Source organism: Aptenodytes forsteri, unplaced genomic scaffold (assembly GCF_000699145.1).
Source record: "Aptenodytes forsteri isolate BGI_AS27 unplaced genomic scaffold, ASM69914v1 Scaffold241, whole genome shotgun sequence".
NCBI classification, from domain to species: domain Eukaryota; kingdom Metazoa; phylum Chordata; class Aves; order Sphenisciformes; family Spheniscidae; genus Aptenodytes; species Aptenodytes forsteri.
Genome location: NW_008795252.1, coordinates 11,435,174 through 11,457,248, shown reverse-complemented (window position 1 = coordinate 11,457,248; position 22,075 = coordinate 11,435,174). Strand labels below are relative to the sequence as shown.

Here is a 22,075-nt window from a genome sequence, read left to right as displayed (position 1 = left end):
CTCTGTCAATTTGACAAGCTAATAAAAGACAATTCTCCAAGGACCTACATCGTATCTTTGAAGGAATCATCTGAACATCACAGACAAATATTACAACGAAGAACTACACAGCTCCAGTTTGTTGGGTTTTTTCCCCCTTTCACTGTAACTTGTATAGAAAAATCACCAAGTAATGACAGCCTATATTGAAAGAAAGTCCTCTAGAAAGATAAAACTTGTACACTGCAAAACTCATCATTGGGAAGAAACACTGAAGATTTAGTGCCACATCAACAAATGCAAAATATAAATCTTCGCTATCCCAGAATAAACACCCAGCTCCCCCCCAGCAAAATTTGGACAATTTTTGGATTCCACATACTTGTATCCCAGCACCTTCATGGATTCTGGAGGAGTGAACCCAGACAGCCACTACACTACCTAATGAACTTAAACAGTGAAATACAGAGGGTAGAAACAGCCAATTACCATCACGTTTTAAAAATATAAGGACATCACCACTCTTTGGTTTCTCAGTTGCAATGCTGAAAGGAGCTGCACAAAACATTTTCAGAGGAAAATTACTAGATATTAAAACGCCCCCACAAACTGACTGGAAATACGTTTCTGTCCCCCACTCTCAGCTACCTTACAGACATGCCAACTGCTTGTATCTGCTCCATGAGGCTTAGTCATCTAATCCTTCCCAATGTGCCCTATCATCTCCAGCCACCCCTAAAGCTTTGCTGGTGCTAATTACACTTTTCAATTGGACAAACGATTGAGACAAAACATTAACTCAGAGCATTTTTTTTCCAGCTTGTACGTGGCTTTAACTTTGCTGCTTCAGTTACAGATCTGAAGCATAGCTCATGGGCCCCACAACCTTGTCCATTTTTTCTAGTTGGTCCAAGGTGGTCCACGTTTTGAATTTGGCAGGTTTTTGCAATGGTTCTTTCAGCCGAGTCAGCCACCCTTCCCCTGCATCAGGCATGACTGCAGGGACAGAAATAAGCAGCAGAAGGAAAGTGTGTAAGCCTAGAGAGGGGGCTGTATCAGCTGGTACCAAAACCAAAGACATGGTTATAAAAAACACAATCTAGATTATATTATTGCCTCTACAAACTTTCCTGATTGTTTAGCCTTGGACTGTCATGGAAAACTACAATTGTAGTTTTCTACTAAATGGTTTGTGGCTTCAGAACTGGGTAACTGTATCCCTCAGTGTGCTTTGCCAAGTAATTTGCAAGAAGACTTTGAGCCCTTTAAGTTTGCATGTGCATTCATAAATCCACTTCACTGCATGTGCAACACAGGGCTTGTGGAACACAAACACTTGTTTTTGCACACTCATCTCTTGTGAGCTCAGCTGAGCAAGTACGGACTTTTTTTACAGCCATAATTCAGGGACTGACTTGTGAAAACCGGTCTCTGTTTTCCCTCTTGCTCCTGTTTGCCCAATCCTGCCTAGGGACCTCAGTCCACTGCAACTCCAAGGCGACCCTGCAAATCCCTTTCTAGAGGCCAGATGCACTGCAAAGTGGAGATGGATAGCTTATACCTTTCACAGCATGCTGGGCTCATTACTGGCAAAATCACTGCTAATCTAAGGTTAAAGAATTTGGACCTATTTTTGAAATTCAAGTCTTTTACTTCTGTAGGAGTTGCACCGTCTTGCACCCTTGGACTAGAAGGAGCTGTTTCATTAAGTAAGGGGGTTGAGACTGCAGAGAAAATAGGGATTTTTTTATTTCTTCCACAAGCCTGTATCAAACCTGGAGTGTTCAAAACCTGTATCTAGTGATTACAATTCATCCCACTTCATGAAATTACCACAAGTACCTCTTGCACTACTCAAGGCTGAGCTCATGGAAGAATTAAATTGCCTCTTACATATAAGAAGGTTGATGCTTGCAGGTAAAAACTAGGATTATTGGTAAAGTGCTCTGTTAAAGTTTGAATTGTAGTAGCTTGTGCAGCACGCTGATCCGCAATGAATAGAAATCTCTAGCTCCTAGATTGTTTCACGTTCCCTTGACCTTTCCAAATGCAAATATTCCCTGAGACATTAAGGATGAAAAGCCATGGATCAGCAAAAATTGCAGATCTGAGCACTGGTATCAACTTGAAGCTGTGCTTTACATACCAAGGCATACTCAAAAATAATGCTATGTTCTGTTGCCCAATTACAGAAAACACTATGTAGTACTTTTGCACACCTCACTAACACCTCGAGTGCTCAGCTCTTAAGAAGTACGTTGAGATGGTGCATCTATTACTGGAACAAAGTCACTTACACGATTCATAACACTGAGGAGAGATATCAGTTGCTAAAATAATAGCAAATGACATGAGGATTTCCTTAACAGCATTAGAGCTCAGCTAAGCAACAGTAAACGAACATGTGGGTATTACAGGAACCCTGCAAGTGCTCTCTGAGTGAGGGTCATATCAACACGTTTCCTTTAATCTTGCTTTTCTGTAGTGTTTTGATAGAAAAAGGGATTAAATGCACTTGTTTCTGAAATATGTTACTGGCTAGAATACGGCAAACATGATTGTAGCCCAAGAACAGTTACTGAGGGCTAATTCCTCCACTGGTGAAAATCAGCATCATCCCACATACGTGATTGCTTTGGTGGGCTCTTAGGACTTCTGAAGGCTAGATCACTTTAATTAGGTGTCAACTACACCACGATCCTCAATTTTAGGCACCTGGGTTTGAAAAATGCAATCTGGAAAAGGCAGTGCATTGGATACGGCAGAAGGAAGGGAAATTTACACTCCTATTACTGTCTTTTCCTGCACATAAACTGGCAACCAAAGGATGTCACTAGGCTAACTGTAGAACCATTTATAATGGATGTTCCCCAAACCCTCACACTTGTGGGGTTTCCAAAAATGCGTTAAAAAAAAAATCATCAAATCAGAAAGTGGGACGAAAGACACATGATTTCATTTATCCTGAAGCATACCAAAAATCCTCGCAAAATGGCATGGTCGAAGTCTTTCATTTAACACTGTAGTAAATTACAGGATGAAAGGCTACTTTAAACAGGAGAGTGTTATTTGTAAGATTTAATATAAAATATTTTGCTGATTGTTGTTCTAAAGCTAATTAATATTTCTACCATTTTCTAAAATGACACTAATTTATTTGGTGTTTTAGTTGCTCAAGATTTATACTTTGGAGAAAAAAACGTGATTTCACCCGTTTTTTCTCCGGCACCAAAAATTACACAACCACTATTTTCACGCTTTTTTTCACTCCAAAATGGGAAAAAACCCCAAAAACTAAATCAATAAAAACATATATTTGTGAATGTGGAGTCAGGGGGACAGGACTTTTAAATATTCCAGTAGAGGCACAGTTCCATTTAAATTTACACAGAAGTTTTCATTACATCTAAAGAATTTCATGGTGAAGGGATGGCCAGATCATTGTTTAGCACTGACTTTTATTAGAACTGGAGGGTTCTGCATCCTGAGTTCACTCCATTGGCAAGTACTGCACCACCACCTCACCATACTTTTTAAATTCTTCAGTTTAATTTTCTGTGGAGATTTTCAATGTTGAATTAACAAGAACAGATTTAGAAAGAAAAGACTGGCACCACTTTGGAAATTTTGCCTATACTCACCATATGGAGAAAGCATATCAGATATTTCAGAACAACGTAATTGTGTTCAGGAAGTCCTTGAATGATTTGCTTACACCTGGTGACTCGTAAACTGCTCTCCACACCTGCAATGACAAAGTCAGTCTTAACTCCAAAACATCAAAATATTACCAAGAAATTACCTTACTTATGTCTGCTGGAATTACTTTAGATATCCACCTGTAAAACTGACCACAAAATTCAGCTCTACTAATGTCCACGACCACAGTAACAGTTAGGGTTATCCCTTTGAATGACCCTATCATTATTCTGTATTATCATGTATCCGGCTAAGACTAACTTCCAGAGTATTTTCCCGATGCAGTGAAATAGCCAAAATAAGGTCTTTGCTAGAGAGGACTTTCAAAGGTCTTGATTTGAATCCCATTATCTCTCCACACACTGAATCCAGACATCTACTTTTTAATGCTCCGATTTTATGCTTGCTGACACGTAGTCCTGCCCAAAATGCTCTTTTGGCACTCTACTAACTTTAAAAACACTTTTGTGATTCTGCAAGAAACTATTCTGTCGCAGCAAAAATTTATGAGATGACCACTTGGGCGGGTAAGAATTTTCTGCAGATTAACCTAAGCAGGTTTATTAACTCATTTCTACAGATGGGCAAAACCAGAACTGGACCCCAAACTCCTTGCATCATCTAGACAGTCTGGGTGAGATTACACTGACACTGGATAATATTACAAATGCTGTTCCAAGTGACTTTTTTTTTTTCTTCTAGAATATTGTCATTATTTTAGTACTGGAAGTTTAACACCAATTTGGGGAAAGATCTGATGATTACAATCATGCCTGACCTAACCAACTCATTTGTGATGATGTTTTTTCTGCATTTGATGCATTTCTCTCTCCCTCTCCCTAACACAGCTAGAGGTGCGCATAAGTACGTGTGCATGCACAAAATTCCAGCATGTTAAACGTTCCCTTAAGCTCTGGATTAAACACATGAAGCTATACTGTGGTGAGCTGTATTGACATTTTGCCTACTGCAAAGCTACCAGTTGCTGTAAGACACAATAATCTGAATCCCAAGAATATTTTTGTCAGCCTTCTGCAGAGTAAATAATGCAGGAAGTGTAGCAACACTGGGTAAAGGAACTTGTTAGCAGTTCTCATGACCAAAGAAGAAGTTCTTTGACAATTACAAGCTTCAAGGTCTTATTAATTTTTTTAGTCAGTCTCTCGGCTAATTTATTTCGCAGCTCCCATCAATAATTCCTTAAAAAAGTGTTTCAGATGAGACACTAAAGAGAAAAGTTTCACTATCATTTCAAAGTACTGTAAAGCAGAGATACTGTATTTCTGGGTTTGCAGGTTAAGAGATGTAAAAGATACATCACACACTGCTCTGGTGTCTTCCGGAAGACAGAATGAGAATTTTCAAATCATCCCAAGACAGCTGTCTGTGATCACACCTCTTCAAAGCTCCCTTCTGCACTGTATTCACAGAGAATATGCCTTTGCTGAAGTCCAGCTTGGCTCTCAAGCTTAAGATCTGTTAAAATCAGGATATCACCACAGCATCAAGAAAAGACAGTGGACATCACACTGCATAACAAGAAAGCCCAAGGACAAATTCTCTTAAACTCCACTTTTCAACATATCCTGTCAACATTTAAAACGCCAGTAAACAAAAATAACATGGAACGAACGTTTCACAGGCACTTTGCCAAGCAAAACCTCCCACTGTTCCAAGGACAATGCATTGCTTTCAGATTCTTTTCAGACTTGTTCTCATTTTTCACTTCGCTCTATCACAAAGTAGTATCATGTCCAGAAAGTCAGCACAAGATTAATTCAGTAAAAATTAGCATTTATACATCCCTTTTCCAAATTTCCCCTATTCTTTCCAGTTCTGAGTGACTATCCTTAGTTCCTCCATTTCTACCACCTTCCTGTGAATAGACCTGTTTTTCTCAATGCCCTGAGGTATTTATTGTGTGAACAGACAAATCCTTGATTTGGAAGGTGGTGATCTACAGACTTGCAAATAGCAAAACAGTACAGAACTTCAGAGGATTCTAAACATGACCTGATTAAGTTTTTTAATGGAAATATGTGAATAAAGCTAATGATATGAAACAGTATGTGCAGATGCTAGTGATGGGCACAGTATAAGAATTTTACCTAGAATACAGTATAACTAGGTAGAGTAAACTTGCTGTACTTCTACACTTTACAAACATGTAGCAATTGAGATTTATGCCCAGTCTGAATTATTTTAGTGCCCTACCCCAACAGCAACAGTCATTATAGTGATGATAACCTACACTTTGCCAACAGCATCAGCCCATGGTTACCAGAGGTACGCTAACAGACTCTGCTGGAAGTCGTACTCCATTTAGATATAATTTCCTCAAAAAGCAGGTTTTGGAAAAATGCGTGCTTGTGGCTTGTGACTGGAAGCCCTATGGGTTCCCTGCTAGATTGCCTATAGCCTGGATGGCAAAATACCAGTCTCTACAAGTACCACGTACTAACTCCCAGATATTCTGGGGTCTCAGATATTCAAGCCCCATGTATTAGGGGGTTGCCTTGCCAGCATTATAAACTCCTAGTCCCTGACAAAGGCCACATAATTAAAGTTTTATAATTCATAGTTTCATGTGGTACCAGATCTTTAGATAATCAATGTCTTCTCTTCTCATGGCTTTAGATCCTTACTTCCCCAATATGTTATCCCATGGGAACAGTTGCAATAAAGACAATCCCCTCCCCACAAAAAAAAGGAAAAAAAAGGAAAGAAGCATACAAATGACCAACTAAATTTTGTTTCCACAATTCTGCCTATCCTGCTGCTAAAACTAAAGCTGCTTTGACATAACTTGTATCACTGAGACTGACAGTGCTGTGCCATGACGTAAAAATGGAGCCCTGACAGTGAGAAGTCCAATCCAATTCTTAATAATACAGTATGATATATAGATAAACCAGTAAACCTTGTAAAAAGCAGAGAGGGTCTTGGTAACCCTGACCCCTTTGCTCTGGTACAGATTATGAGGTTGACCATCTGTGGCTGCAGTGAAGCACTAATAATATTATATACCCACAACTGCGTCATGGCTAGCAAACAGCAGTGATTATGAATTAGCCAGGTCCAGTTCAACTTGCTGTATAAATTTTTCTAAAACTTATTTATACTCACTGGTGATTCCGATGATATGATCATAACACTCAAACGTTAGTAATGGCTGAGGGAGTTCCCTAAGGAAAGTCTTTAGGATAACAGCAGGAATATGGATATCATGATAATCATCGAAATTCACAGATTTGCCTAAAAGGAGAAAAAGAAGAAAAAATGTGTTCAATCATATGTTTTACTTTTTCTTTAAACTACTACATTTTGAACAGAAAACCTCTTGGCTTTCTGCTGCTGGTAACTCCTGGCATTTTATTTTTGTATTTTTCATAGAGTTTTATTAATCTTGCTATAAGAGATTCTCCCCATAAAGGCATTTCATAAAATGACTTCACGGGGAAGTCAGTGACTTTCAAAATTACTTCACTACATTTCACAAATTATTAGGTAAAATTGTATTTCTTTGCCATAACCATGGAAAAACACCAGAAGCAAAACGACACAGAGACATTGTACTTCGTAACTACAGTAAAGCGCGTAGAGGCAATACAAATGTTTATGAAAATATAGACCATTTTTGACTCAAACCTTATCATTCATTAGCTGCTACAGATTTTGTAAGCTCTGGTCTGACATCAACTGACAACTTGCTATTCAGTAAGCGTTAAGTAACTGCCTATTGCTATCTTTCAGGTTTCTGTACTAGTGCTCTTATTATTTTATGTTACAAATGGTTTTATGATGAACTAATTATAAGAAAGCTAGCACTTCTGCTTCACCAACAAAACCAAGATCAACAAAGCCCTCACACTATTACTGGCAACTGTATGATGACAGCTTACCCTGATTGTAGAGTTTCTGAACATCTTTGATAGTCTGGATGCTGGCTGACCTTCTGAAGAGGCCCTCTACTTGTAGTCCTGAAAAAACAATGCAGGTCTCATCTGTAAAAGCTGTCACTCTTGTTTTCCCTACAGGTTCAGTTGAAAACAGAACAGAGGGAGAAGGTTTGGGAACAAAGCCACTTGATACACTCGCATTTTGGAAATGAAGTCCTTGAGAATAGTATGTAGGATCAAATCATGTTTCAGCATTGCCTACAGCACTTTCTTTAATGTGTCTCATAGAAACACTACCACCTTTCCTTAAGTGTTTTAGAGTGTCTTGCCAGCTACAATTTTTCTTTAAAAGTAGCTTTCAATTGCACCTAATGACATAGAAGGAGGAGATTTAGATTTACCATTTACCCACTCTCACTGAGCATATCTGCAAACTGAGCCCCAAACCACACCTGTAAATCTACTATTCTCCTTGCCTTAAACCTTTAGCAAGCTAAACAGGGTAGCTTTAGGCTACCTTTAGGCTGGGGAATGTTTCATGGGATCTTTGGACGGAGAAGCCTATTTCTTACCATTGGAGGGGTACTGGCCTCCCCAGCTTAAAGGTAGTTTTGGGCAGACCATTGCTCCTTCCACCTCTCTCTGGAAGTCAGTGGGACTTAACACTCTGCTTTCCCATGGTATTTTGAAATACCTGATTCTAGTCTTGAGGCACTTTCTGAAATATTTATCATAAATCTCCTGAAGGGTATCTATCTAATTGGCTTTTATGTTGTGGACTAACTGAAATCTGACTTCAGCTACAGAGGAAAAATGTCAACAAAATGCATCCAATCAAGGATCTAATTTGGACCACAGCTTTCAAGGTAAGTTATTTATCTGAATTATTATGCAAAGCAGGATGGAGACAAGAAGTGTTACTTTTCTTGAGGCTTGTGGTACTTCTTGCTTTTGAGTTTAGCAAAATCCTCGTTTCCCTCTCTCTTTCCTTCTCTCCAGTTTGTGCTGTTCCTTCCACCCACCAGGTAATACAATTTGGCTCACAGCTGAATTGGAGAGTCTTACTGGAAGCAGAGTAATCTAAAATATTAGCCTATGCTGGTCTGACAAAACATAAAATCACTGACGTTTTGAGAAGGGTGGCAGACCACCCACTGACTTGGAGGGACTGCTGTACGTTTCTTTATGTGAGTGTGGAAGATCAGATTGACTTTTTTATTTTTTCATGCTTATCTTTCAGCAGGTAAGTAGCCAGACTGAAATCAATGTTTTTGTGTTTCAACTAAAGTACACATGCACCTATTTGCATGATCAAGAATCTTTATGGTGTTCTAGAAAAATTTTGAGTCATACATTAATGAAAGATACTCAGTCGTTCTTGTAAATTCACCCAGGTTGCATGCGTATTTTATACATGAAAAATTAGTAAGTTAATACAAAATTTCTTAATGAAGCCATTCCTTACAGAATAGCATTTAGTATTGTTCATATGAATTTAGATCAGTATACTACAAGAATTGATAACGTACTATTGAAGTAAATTTTCATAGACGTGTTTCAGAGACTTTTGCAAAGAACTCCAAGCCCTGCTTGAAAGTGCTCCACTGACTAGATTTAGAGGCTTAGCTGGAGTTTAGCTGAACACAGCTCCTAGTTACTTTCTAAGCATTTATGCCCTTGCCTGTTAAATTCCAGGGTGAATATTAAAACTTTAGCCCATGCACTCAGTTCTGGAAGGAGTATGACATCTCAAACTACAATATCTAAGAAGGACGCATGTGGTTACTAAAGGAACCAAATGGACAATAATTATGATCTATTTGACTGCTTGCTTTATTCCCGATCAGGTCATGTTTCAGTTGAATAAAGTTACTGCAAATGGCATCACTGTAGTAAAACTGCACCATTAGATTTATAGCGCAACCTGCCTAAAGACATGGTTTTGGAAGTGGCAGCTGTGAACAGCTAGCTCATCAAGGCATGGCCCTCAGCAAACAAGAAATACAATAATTTCCTGAGAATTTGTAGAATATTATGCTGGCTGTCAGTGGACTAGAGGTTTTCTGTAGAAACAAGTCTTTCAGAAAACGGACATCATAAATGCTTGCAATTCGGTTTGCAGGAATTGGTTTAATAGTTAATGCTTTAATCTGATGTGAATCTGACTGTATAAACTACAATGTAATAAATATCAATTTTTAACATGTTTATGCCTTTATTGGCTAAGCTTTCAAGAGTCTAATTAAAGACATTAATCTGTAGCGTAGACAGCAGCTGTACTTGTCTGGCCCTGCATCCCATCAATGTTACTGTAACGGCACATAACGCTAAGCTCTTGCTGGATATGTTTTTTGGAGGTCTGAGGGGGAAAAAGCAACTTTTATCCCCATCTGCAGAAATCTGGAATATGGGCGATATCTGTGCTCCTTCCAGAATTCATTTTCCAGGTCAGCTGAAACTGAATCAATATACAGCGATTTGTTTGATCACAGGTGGCAACAAGCCAACTACCAAAGCAGGCATCTCCAATCCTTCTTACATTTGTGGGCAACCTATCCAAATGACATGACACTAATTAAATGTAGGTTAGTGCAACTGTCAGGAAAACGAAAAAAGCTATATTCTCCTGCTAAAGTAAAAGAACTGCAACAGCAAAAGAGCCACGTTTTTTTTTGCGTAAAAGATGCTCAGACCAGGAAATAATATATTATAGCAATTTTTAAATAAAGCATGGGTCATAACTTCAGCCTACTGGTAAACAGAAATATGAGTCAACAGCAATTATGCTATTGAAGGGGGAAAATGATGAGCCTGAGTACAGAGACAGCCCTTTTACAATATTTTTTTCTGACTTCTGTGATGCATACGAACTGAGGAAGATACTTTTTTTAGAAGTCTGTAAGTCTGTTAGTTGCTCTCAGTGCTTTCTGTGTTTAGGCAGGGCAAGGGAAAGCTACCTGAAAACGTGAGTTGAATGATAGTGTTTCCCATGTCACATAACCTGAACAGCATTAGCATATGCCCCCAACTGGGGTCTCATAATAAGGGATGGGAAGGAGGAAAGGGACCTGAAGCCTCTCGTTGGTTATTCCACTGTGATGGATCAATACACAGCCTTATACACCGTCAGGAAATACTTTCTCCAAACCTGCCTCTTCCTTTTCAGACACTATGGGGAAAAAAAATCCCAGTTCTTGGAACTACCATAATTAAGCTAACATAAGGTGCCTGCACTAAAATAAAATTGATTGCTTTGTCTTCTTTTTGCAGACAAAATACATGCCAGAGCCACCAGAGTTACGGGATAAGGAAACAAAATTGGCTGAAGACAATCCTGGTCATTGCAGCTCAAAGCATTCATTTTTGCCTCTTAAAAAAAAAATAATTTTGAAGTAGCCTATTTAATTTTTGTTAGTAGCGTTTTTCAATCAAATCCCATTTACAGCATGACTCATGTCAGCTGTCTCTTCAAAGAGAAATTTATTTTTTTTTTGTCTACAAGTTGAACTATTTTGCCATTAATAGCATGGGTAACACAGTCCATGGAGAATACCAACCCTGGGGCAGCAGCACTTGCCAGAACACTGCTAGGGGTTGACTGACATGAGCAGCTAGCCTGGGCTTTCCAGTTCTGATAAACACGCAGCTGCATGTCACTCACATATTTTATCAATGTTGCACAGCCCCTGTTGAGATAACTCAGTACAAACTGCTTCCTGCCCCTCACCAAAAAATTATAGATAATTAGATAGATAGATAGATAGATAGATAGATAGATAGATAGATAGATAGATAGATAGATAGATAGATAGATAGATAGATAGATAGATAGATAGATAGATAGATAGATAGATAGATAGATAGATAGATAGATATAGAGATCAGTGGACTTTTGCTACCCTGCACTAAACTCTCCAGACGAAAAAGATCAAAATTTTATTTTAAATATTAAGTGCTATACAGAAAAACATAGTATGTGACTAGTGAAGGAGCCATCTGTATTCAATGAAAAGTGATTCTGCGATTGAGAACTTAACTGAATAATTATTTAAATGTCAGTAATCATAAATGAAAACAGGCAGGCACTTCATTCCACATTGAAATAAGATGGCTTTTACCACAGTAGACAAAATTTCACAGTGCAATGACACAACTGTGTCACACTCCAAATTAATAAACTGTTGCTAAAAATACTTAACCCCCTTCTACCCCCCGATCAGTTATCCCACAGGAAAGACACAGAAAATCAAAACTGATAAAGATAAATTAAAGCAACACATGCTGTCACATTGCTGCAAACTTGTCAAAGAAAGAGAGATGAGAAAATTGCATTCTTTTTCTTTCAATCATCCTTAATTTTGCTATTTCTCTTCTGAAAGCAGACAAGAGTGAGCATCTGAATTCCTTCTGTCCCAAATTGAGTTTGGAAATGTTTCTTTTGACTGGCGTCCTGCCAAGTCTCAGGAAGTGTCCATCCTGATTTGGAAGCGGTTTTCATTCTCATTAATACAACTGATTTAGACATCTTCTTGCAGATTACCTAATTATAGTAAGATTCCTTTTTAAAAATTAGAACTAATTTATTTCTAATACAAGGACTGATGAGTTTATAGCATATTTTAATCGTCTCTCTTCAGTGCAACATCTTAAATGCCCAAAGTGGTGGCAATTGTGAATTTTTATGCTTAAGACAAATTCGAGTTTTTTTTTTTAAAGCTAGAATACAGTACAAGTTTGAGGAGGAGATTGCACAGCCTTCCTTTCCCTTGTACTCTGTGCAATGAATACAGAACAAGCGAGCGTGATGTCTGCAGTTTGTAAAGATGATTTGCACTGCAAGAAGGTGCACAGCAGATCAAGGGCAGAGGGGAAGAGAAGGGACAGGTCCAGCCCTACTGAAAAGCTGAGCAGCAGCAGCAAGGATGTAGAATTGTGCATCCTCCACAGAACCCAGTGTGTTTGTGTCCTTGCAGTTCTGAACGGCATAGTCTCTAGTCTTTGGATTTATGAATGAATATTCTCAGTTTACACTTGGCACCTCCGAACATAATTTATTTACAATGCCTGAGCACCAAAAACACAAACTGTGCTTACTACCAGGTTCATTTTTATTTGATGGCACACGAACCAGTCTTGGGATTTATCTCATCTCCGTGAATCCTAGGTAAAAACATTCACATGAAAACAAAAGAGCCAAGAACTCAAAATGTTTATATGGCCAATGACAAGCTTTCCCAGTGTTGCATTTTTAAAAGATATTTGATTGATCACAAGAAGTGGAGGCCAGGAGGCAAACTCCCTAAGCTGCAGCATTCCAAACATATTCAGAATGCATAACCATCCATCTCTACCCATTCTGACTATCACCACCAGGATGTATTCATTCATATTAAAAAAATGGAACTAAAACTTTCTCCATCAGCAAGATTTGTTATGCTTCATGGAGGGGATGAGGAGGAAAGATTAATCACTGTTTACCAATGCTTCTGCTATTGAACAGATAAAGGACAGCTTTAGTTGTCACTATAATCATACCATAGGACATTTATTACTTTATTAAACTTCTATAGCATGGTTATTACCATTTCATTTAGAAGTCTTAGTCATCACCCAGGACTCTCCTGTGGTACCATGAGGCAACATCAAAAAAAACCTTTGTGCTGCAAAGCACTTCCAGTCAACAAAAGAGATAATGGTAAGAGAGAAAGACTCGGCAATGGGGGCTACTGCAAGATAATTTTCCTATAGGGGACAGTTATCTTTTCTGCTTTATAATTCTGTAGTGTGATTCCTTCACCGTGAGTTTATTGTTCCATCACTTCTGAGCTGCTGCTGATCTCACATGGTCTCTATGCAATTTTTTGGTAGCTGTTTCCTTATACGGCCATTCTATAGAATGCCAATGTTATCAAATTTTGGAAATTTTAGTAAAAATTTTAGTAAAAATCCCAGCAGGTTAGCTTTGGTTTTAAATTGTTTAAAACACGGACCATGTCGTTTATACCTTTGGGGATACTCTCTAAAACATAAAATACATTAACAATAATAATCCTACCTATATATTTCAAATTGCTATTTTGCGTAAGACCAATACAAATGTCAGCGTATTAATATTTGAGATGGGCTTGAGCAACATTCCTGCCCTTTGTAACCTATTTGACATCTTCATGCAGGTCTGAACAGAGCAGTTTACACCCACCATAATGAATCAAATAAAAATTCCCTTAAAAGCTGTCGCCTGACCTCCAGATGTTGGGTGGGTTGCAAACAAAATATGGATTTTGCCATGCAGTTTTATTTTTCATGTGCATCACTTCGTACAGTCAAGCTGCGGGTCAGAGCTTAAAAGCTAAGAGAGCATGGTGAATTGTACTAATACTGACCTAAATAAACACCAAAACCACCAGCCACACACCACCTAGCTTTTAATTTATCATGATATGTTATATCCAGTCTGTAACCTGCTTTTCTAGAAAAAAAAAAGACATGTAAGTAAAAGACATGAAAGGGAACTTCTGCTGTGACATCTTATTAGAGTTTAAAAGCAGAAGTGCATTTCTGAATCCTAAAGCCTACGACGGATAAAACTGCCTCGGAGGCTGGGGAGCTCTGAAGCGAGTGGGCCCCTCTCTGCCCTGCCGGGTCGGTGTGGGCAGCACCAGCAGCTTCAGCCACCTGCACAACCCCGTCCCTGAGCATTACGGAAGCCATACACACAAAGATGCATCCTCCATAGCGTGGCACAGCTTATATCCCTGGTTACCAAAATGGTCGGTTAGAAGTGACAGCACCCATTTACGGTCTCCCTTCAACACAAAATAGGTTGCTGAGGACACATGGGGCCATATTAACCAGAGAAAGAAAATTACTACCCTGTGGCATAAGCTGGGCTTTTTGGAAAAAAGGGACTGCGAGCAAAGCATCAAGATCATTACCGCCAAAGGAATGACACCAGGTTAGAAACACTTACGAATTGTTCTGACAAGAGAGTGAATATTTAATTAAGCAAGGTAATTTCTCACAGCATGGTAGAGATAAGGTAGTACACAAAAAAAAAAAAAAAAATCATTTAGTGCAAGTGCAAGTCAAGCCTTGCATTTATAGACAGATGAACAGGTTGTGGTTTTGAGGCTGAGCATAGCAAAAGATGTCCTCTGGTCTGCTGGTTACTACGAAGATCTAGTCACAAATGTGCTGTGTTAAACCTATCCTTCCTCTTTGGCCTGACTAAATCATCAGTTGGGTTCAGGATGATACCGACACCTGACTTCTGAAATTAAGAGCACTTCTCTGGTTTGGTCCAGAAGATGAACTCTGAGGCTTAGTCTTAAAGAGCTGATGATTTTCTCAGATAGTCAGAACTCATTTTAGGAAACCAATTCTCCCTGTGAGGGTTAGCAGGAACTGAAATTAAGCATTTTTAAAATTCAGTATTAAAAACTTTAAAAACATTTTTCACTCTAAAGTGGAGCTAGAACGAAAGTGGTGAAATGGCTACTTTCTTTTCCTTTGTTGAAAAAATAACATGAAAATTTTTATAGAAATTAAGAAACTTAGTGTATTGTCTTTATTGTAATAGTATCTGAGGCATCAGCCATAATAGATCTCATTTATATAATACAAACAGATGTAGAGGGATCTCTGCTTACAGTAGATTCTTTAGTCTCTGTAAGGTACCGGGTGACTTACTAACTGGATCCAGTGAGAGTCATCTTGCTCAGGAACATCTACCTAAATAAGCAGTCGGATAAATATATGAGGAAGAGACCCACACTCACTGTCATAACGCTAATTTGGCTGTTGAGGGTGAGGACATGCTCGCTGCTGTCAGAGCCCACTCAATAACTCGGTACAAGAAGGGGAGTTTTGGCTCATTTGTACAGATGAGGATGCCTCCACACTGGGAAGAACACTTCTGCCAACAGTGTTGTCTGAAACTGAGGCAGAAAATTTAAACATTAAGGAGGAAAAATGTGACATGAAGCAATCTGTCAAAGGGATTGGAGTCATTAAGATGAAAAAGGCTGGGTGAACTTTAGAGACTGAAAGTTTCCTTAGCCTGGTAGCATACTATTGCAGGCTGGTGCCTCGTTTGAATACCACCACAGATCCTGCATCACATCTGTTCAAGAAATAAGAGCCTAAGCAGTACAGAATGGATGTAACAGATGTCAGAGGGTCTCTGATGTTTCAAGAAATCTTAACCCTGTTGATAAAGCATGATTTTGCAGAAGCTTTTGTGATCTAAGTCAGAGTTTCAGAAACTGATTTCAGGTACGTAGATGTGAAAATGTAGTGATGGGAAGAAAGAGTGGAAATACTGCACCTAGGGTGAAAAACAAAACCCACTCCCTGCTAATTCTGCGAGGCTGGAAACTATGCCAAAATCAAATGGAATAGGATAATGACAGCGAATTTTTGTCACTTCCGGAAGATGAACTGAAGCTCTCACTGTGCTCACGGCCACGTCTGGAGTGCAAAGAACGCTGCCAGTCAGCCTCCTGGGGCTGTCAGCACGGGTACCGACACTTGCTGAAGCTGATGGCAGAATTGAGATATTCCAGATTTAGAGAAAGAGTTAAAATCATAGCAGACAGCAGGTACAACAGATACCTGCACACTTATAATCAAGTGCAAAAAAATGCATGTCTATCACCTACTGCTTAACAGCCTTGGCATGGCAGGTACTTGGCTTTCAAGCATCAGCTAGCTGAGAATGTCAGAAAACACTCTACCTGACAAGCCATCTCTCCTTAGAAATCTGGTTTGTGGAGATCTCCTTATGATCGGGAATGTGACAGCTCTGAGCAAACCTGGGCTTCGCTGGAAAATATCAACATTGACAGAGCCCATGCCCTTCCTTTCTGGGGGCACAGAAGGACAGAGAGCTGGGGAAAAAATGAGATAGTCCGGCTAGCATGTACATGGCTGGACTACGCAGCAGTGGCCAGCATTACCATGCCACTGACTTGCAGAGATGCATAAAGCAGGACAAGGGCTTTGTTCAGAAGTATCATCACATTTCCTCAGAGACTGTGCTTTACAAACTGTGCTGATACTGCACTGAACAGATGAGTTTTTAGTCAAAAAAAAAAGTTTTTTTTTTTTTCCTCCAAAAAAAGTTTGGAGAAAACCCAAGGATGATTACTGCTTTCAGAATAACAAACATTTCATCTAGGAGAAATTCTGCAATGGCTAGGTTGAGCCAACCCTTTCTTTTATCACAACCATGAGAGCTAAAACTTGCTTCTTTTCCCTGCACTGAGCAGCTGGCGCTGCTTCAGAAAACTGTGGGTATCTGAGCTAGACTCAGCAATTGGCAAGAGGGAAGAGTATGGGACTGGTTCAATAGTGATGAGACAAAACACCCAGAAAGAACAAAAGCAAGACATGGAGGAGGTTTTGTGTCAGATCAGTGCAAGAAGTACTAGTTACTGGTCACCAGCACAATATAATGATGGCCATAAACCTCCTATTTCTTTAAAATCTTTAAATAGGTCGAAGGAACTGCCAGATATGCAAAGCCCTCCTCCCAAGCATAGCCAAAAGTTTAAATCAATTAACATTTTAGTGACTACATTTTCACTCAATTTCTAAATAGTAACAGCTGTAAGAAGTAATGATATTAGTGCACATTCATCGCCATTTTAGCTCTCTTGACTCCTGCGATTAGTGAGGAAGAGGTATTTGCCAATTAAGATAAGCTAAATATAGGTAAGGATGATTGTTTCATAACAATTTAAAACACGAAAAAGTCTGGCTTTCATCTGCAGATGGGGCATGCACTGATACACTACACAAGCTCTAATTATCCACTTACAGTTATAATTACAGGGATTGTCTCAAGCTGCCAGTCACTTGCCTTCAACATTCTTAGTAGTGAACTATTTACATTCCCTGAATCCAACCATAATATTTGATACAAGCTACACCTGCAAAGTTTTCATCATTAGCACCAGTCTGGAAACAGCACATCCAAACAGCTTTATGGACTTGAGTGGAAATCCTGAATTTGGACCAAGAGGCCTTAAATAAAGTCTAATAGGAACACTTCATCTACTGCAGATCAGTAGATACCTTTAATAGCAGAACTGGCCCCGCTCCAGTACTTGGCCTTGGCTGCTGCAGGCATTTTGAAGATAAATCAGCAATTTCAAGAGGTGAGGAGCTAGCTGTTCTGTACGCAAGCATCCCTATAGATGCTGTGCTCCACTGCTTGCAAACTGTAAGCAGGTACCCACTGCAGTTGGATATCTCTCTCATTGTCCTATGCATATCATTAATCAGCTTCACTCAAGGTATGAAACCCAAACAAAAATAAAACAGGCAGTTATTTAGTGTTCTTTTTTACCGTGCGGTAAGCTAAAATACGAAGGAGCATAGCCTAGCAATGAGGGCAAGACACTAAGTGTCTAGTCTGTCCTCATTTAAATCAGTGTGATCTTGCACTGATTTAAATGAAGCCAGGATTTCTCTTGAGAATCAGCAATAAGGCTGAGAAGCAATGATTTTCTTGCCCCCCCAGCTTTGTCTTCACAAACGTGAAACCTATTCAGTACAGGTTTTTAAAAAGTTTGAAATTTCTCACTTAGGGTTCAAATAAACTCAAACTTGGACCAAACCCTAGCAGCAATAGTTAAAATGAACAGAGATCAATGAGGCATACCATTTGAATACTGAAAGCAAAATTTACCTTGTTCAGAATGACAGCTCAAGGATGCAAATTAAGAATTGGGAATATTGTGGGATATAGGTTTTGGGTGAGCCTGTCTACAGGAGAATATAATTTACTCAAAATTTATATTTTATATTATTTGTGTGCTATCAATACAAATAGCTCTTTAAATGAGGAAAATCTCAGATAAAACTCATTTAACAGCAATATAGAGATCTGAGTCTGGTTTTTGTCTTAAGAAAAATCATGCTGATCCTCAAAATTTGTTCAAACATTAACCAAACTTAATGGCATACTAAATGCCATGATGTTTTGTTTGGGGGGTTTTTTTAGGATTTTTTTTTTTTTTTTTAAATAACTGAACCAAACGCATTGTGATTTTCTTCACTTGACGCACCTATTAAAAATTCACACCCTTCTTTCAGGTATGTTAGGAATCATTCCCAGTTCTACCACTGTGCAATGCTCTGTTTCTGTTCTGGCACCTGTTAAGATAAATATACCTAGGCTATAGATTTAGTACTGCAAGATTTAGCAAACATTTGTGAAACTCCGAGGCCTTGGAGCACAAAGGTATATGGAAATGTTGCTGTGATTGCCTTAAAAATCAGGGATCAAAACATAAAATCACCTTACACTGGGAAAAGGAATTTCAAGACTGCAGCCTTATCTCTCACTTTCTCCCTGCGTGCGCCTTTGTCCCTGTGTAGGGAATACAGTGCACTTACCCTACAGATAGCACCTGATATTTGGTCCTTTACGTTGGTCAGGTATGCACTGGGGGAGCTCAGCGGTATAGCCAGTGGTTCAAAGTCTACCCTCTCTTTGCCTTGTACATGAAGGCGATACAGGGAGCTCAGATTTGGACCTCCCATTTTAAATGTGGGTCCTCGTAATCTGCACCTCTATATAATGTAACTATAGATATGAACTGCAGTCAAAGGGTCTGTAAATGCCAGTAAAAATATTTTGTGAAGGGAGAACTTCAGGCTTACTCCTGCAAAACACATTTTTTCAATGAGTTTTTATGGCCACTGGTTCTATAAAAACAGAACTTCTCATTGATTTTTACTGGGAGTTCTACTTAAAACCAACAATATGATATGGGTTGATGATGTGTATTTCAAGACATCTTCTATTTTGCTATTCCCTAATTAATCCTAAGGGCAAAAAGGTTTTGGGTTTTTTTCATAGTGAGACAATAATTCTGATAATAAGTATTCCCTATCCATCAAAGCTCTCAAGGCAGTGCCCAATTGCCACTCAAGCTTTCAGGACATAAACATATCCTGTGTAGCTGTAAACTTTGCTGAATCAGGCGCTGAGCATTATATAGTTTCATACTATTGCCCTTGTTCGGAAAGACACATCCTCTTTTGACATAAAACTCACCTTTTCTTTTTAGGTAGGATACAGTTTCCTTCATTACTGGGGGGATTAGTTCGCCTTTATTTTTGTCCTTGATACTGTTAGGGGGGAAAAAAAAAGTAACAGCCTTTAAATGGCATTTATAGACAAAGAGTCAAAACCAAGATAGAATAGTCTCAGCAAAAAACTGAGAGATATCTGAGAGCATATGTTAAATTCCACAAATTCCTGCACCAAACACAAGAGTCCTCCACAACTCTAACAGGTGCTGAACGAGCCATTGAAACAAGTGACTCGGACTGCTATTCAAAGAGCCGTTCCTAAACAGTTCTTGCTAGAAAAGCTGTATAACTGCAACAGCACCGAGTAATAAGTAAGTGCTATTTCCTGTACTGAAGGGGAGTCAAGGACAGAGCAGCAGAATGATGTTGCAGGCTAACTTTGCCCCTACCCGAGATTGTTTTTGCTCTAGTTTTGTTGCCGTCGCTTGGCATGCCCCAGCAGGGCTGCATTTAACCGCGACGCAGTGATGGCAGTGGTGGTGGCTCTGATTGGATTTCGCTGGACGCCGTTGGTGGAACAGGGTTTCAAGGCAGCTTAGAGGCAGGCGAGGAAGGAGTTTGCAGCGAATGCTTCACAATAAGTCTTGATCAAGGGATGCTGCAAGTTTAGGAGCCTTTTATCGTGCAGATTTTTCTTTGTCATTTGTCTCTTTTTAAGCCACAGTGTATGTATAATTAAAAGGATATTGTACTATTTATTTTGAAGCAAAGTGATGCAGCGAGATTATTAATGCCTTGAATGATTCCCATGAAATGAGATTTCTTTCTTTCATGAGTGAACAGTTGAGGCAAAAAATTGAACATAGCATTTTCTTGATCTAGACAGTGAAGAAAATTCTGCAATTATCTTCCTTATTTAATAAAAAAAAAGTCTTTGGCAGTTTAAAAAGTATAACAAAAGAGACGGTCAGTATCTGCTGAGTATTCTGCTACATTTTTACAGTAATCGACAACAAAATAAAGGACCAATCTCAGCTTTTAAAGTAGACTTAATATATATTTATGTGTACAATTTCACTTTTGATATTTAAAAGGTGACCAGCTTTACTGACAAACTCTAAAGCACCAGCACAAAACAGCACAGAGATCTGTTACTGTATCATGAGAGGCTGCAAATGCTGCAGCTCATCCACAGAAAATGCAAGATGCTTATACAACATGTAACATAGCCTTAACCTAGTGCTGCTAGCTGAGGTTGCACCTGCAAAGGAGAATGATTCTTAGAGTCTTTTTCTTTTCCAAGTACTGTGATTTCTTCTCTTTCTCTCTAGGCTTGCTGATTACTTTATTAATATAAAACAACTGATAATAACTAGAGTGCATTTGATACAACTTCTGTAACATTGTTGCATGGAATGAGCAATCCAGTATTATATTTTGTGTTTAAACTACACATAAAAACTACTTTAAAATCATGGAGGGGTAGGGAAATTGTCAAATCCTCCCCTCCTCCTCACACTTGTTTTCCCTATGCCTATGAAGGGAGTTAGAAGAGGATATGTAGACTGGTTAATTTTGGACCTCCAAGCTTAAGGATGTTAGTCACCTCCAGCTTCACATATGGGGGTGGTGAGGGTGTTCCTCCAATGGGAAGACTTGGAGCAGGATCCTGACTTAGGTACTGAATCACCCTGTGGTTTTGCCTCTCTTACTCAAACTGACAGGGGAATACACTTCATGCTACTCGGTCATTCAGCCATCAAACATTTTGACCTTTCATCACTCCAGGGACACAATGCTGAGCCACCAGTGCCATTTCTTCCAGTTACAGTTTTGTTGCCCACCCAGTCCTACTCTTCCTCTTTCAAATTTTGTGTGTCATTTCCCCTAGCGCTATATTAACCAATACAACTTGTTACATGATTGCAACAAACTTCTTAATCTAGCTCCCAGAGCTCCTTTTATTTTTTCAAATACCTAGACCACCTTGCTGTTTGAAAGGAAATAAATTGTTCCTTCAGCTGCAGAACTAATGAAGTTGATCTGCTATGGATTTGTATCCTATATCCTACCTGTTTCCTCATCACAGTAATCTGAGATCATTTCCTTATGTCTTCTATAACCTCACTTCCCTTACACAGTATTTTCATTTCCTCCCCTCTTTACCTTGTATTTCATAGAATCATAGAATCATAGAATAGTTTGGGTTGGAAGGGACCTTTAAAGGTCATCTAGTCCAACCCCCCTGCCATGGGCAGGGACATCTTCAACTAGATCAGGTTGCTCAGAGCCCCGTCCAACCTGACCTTGAATGTTTCCAGGGATGGGGCATCCCCCACCTCTCTGGGCAACCTGTCCCAGTGTTTCACCACCCACATTGTAAAAAATTTCTTCCTTCTATCTAGTCTAAATCTACGCCCCTTTAGTTTAAAGCCATTCCCCCTTGTCCTGTC

General features: G+C 39.2%; 1 protein-coding gene across 1 annotated transcript in view; it reads right to left on the bottom strand.

The window, feature by feature from the left end:
* The window catches only part of ARHGAP8 (Rho GTPase activating protein 8), a 59,155-nt gene that overhangs the window by 3,711 nt on the left and 33,369 nt on the right, over positions 1-22,075 (bottom strand). Inside the window, exons 8-11 of the mRNA XM_009279058.1 lie at positions 19,645-19,718; positions 7,581-7,658; positions 6,805-6,933; positions 3,621-3,724 (exon numbers count right to left, since the gene is read on the bottom strand). Coding sequence (XP_009277333.1) covers positions 3,621-3,724; positions 6,805-6,933; positions 7,581-7,658; positions 19,645-19,718 — 385 coding nt within the window. The remainder of the gene's footprint in view (positions 1-3,620; positions 3,725-6,804; positions 6,934-7,580; positions 7,659-19,644; positions 19,719-22,075) is intronic.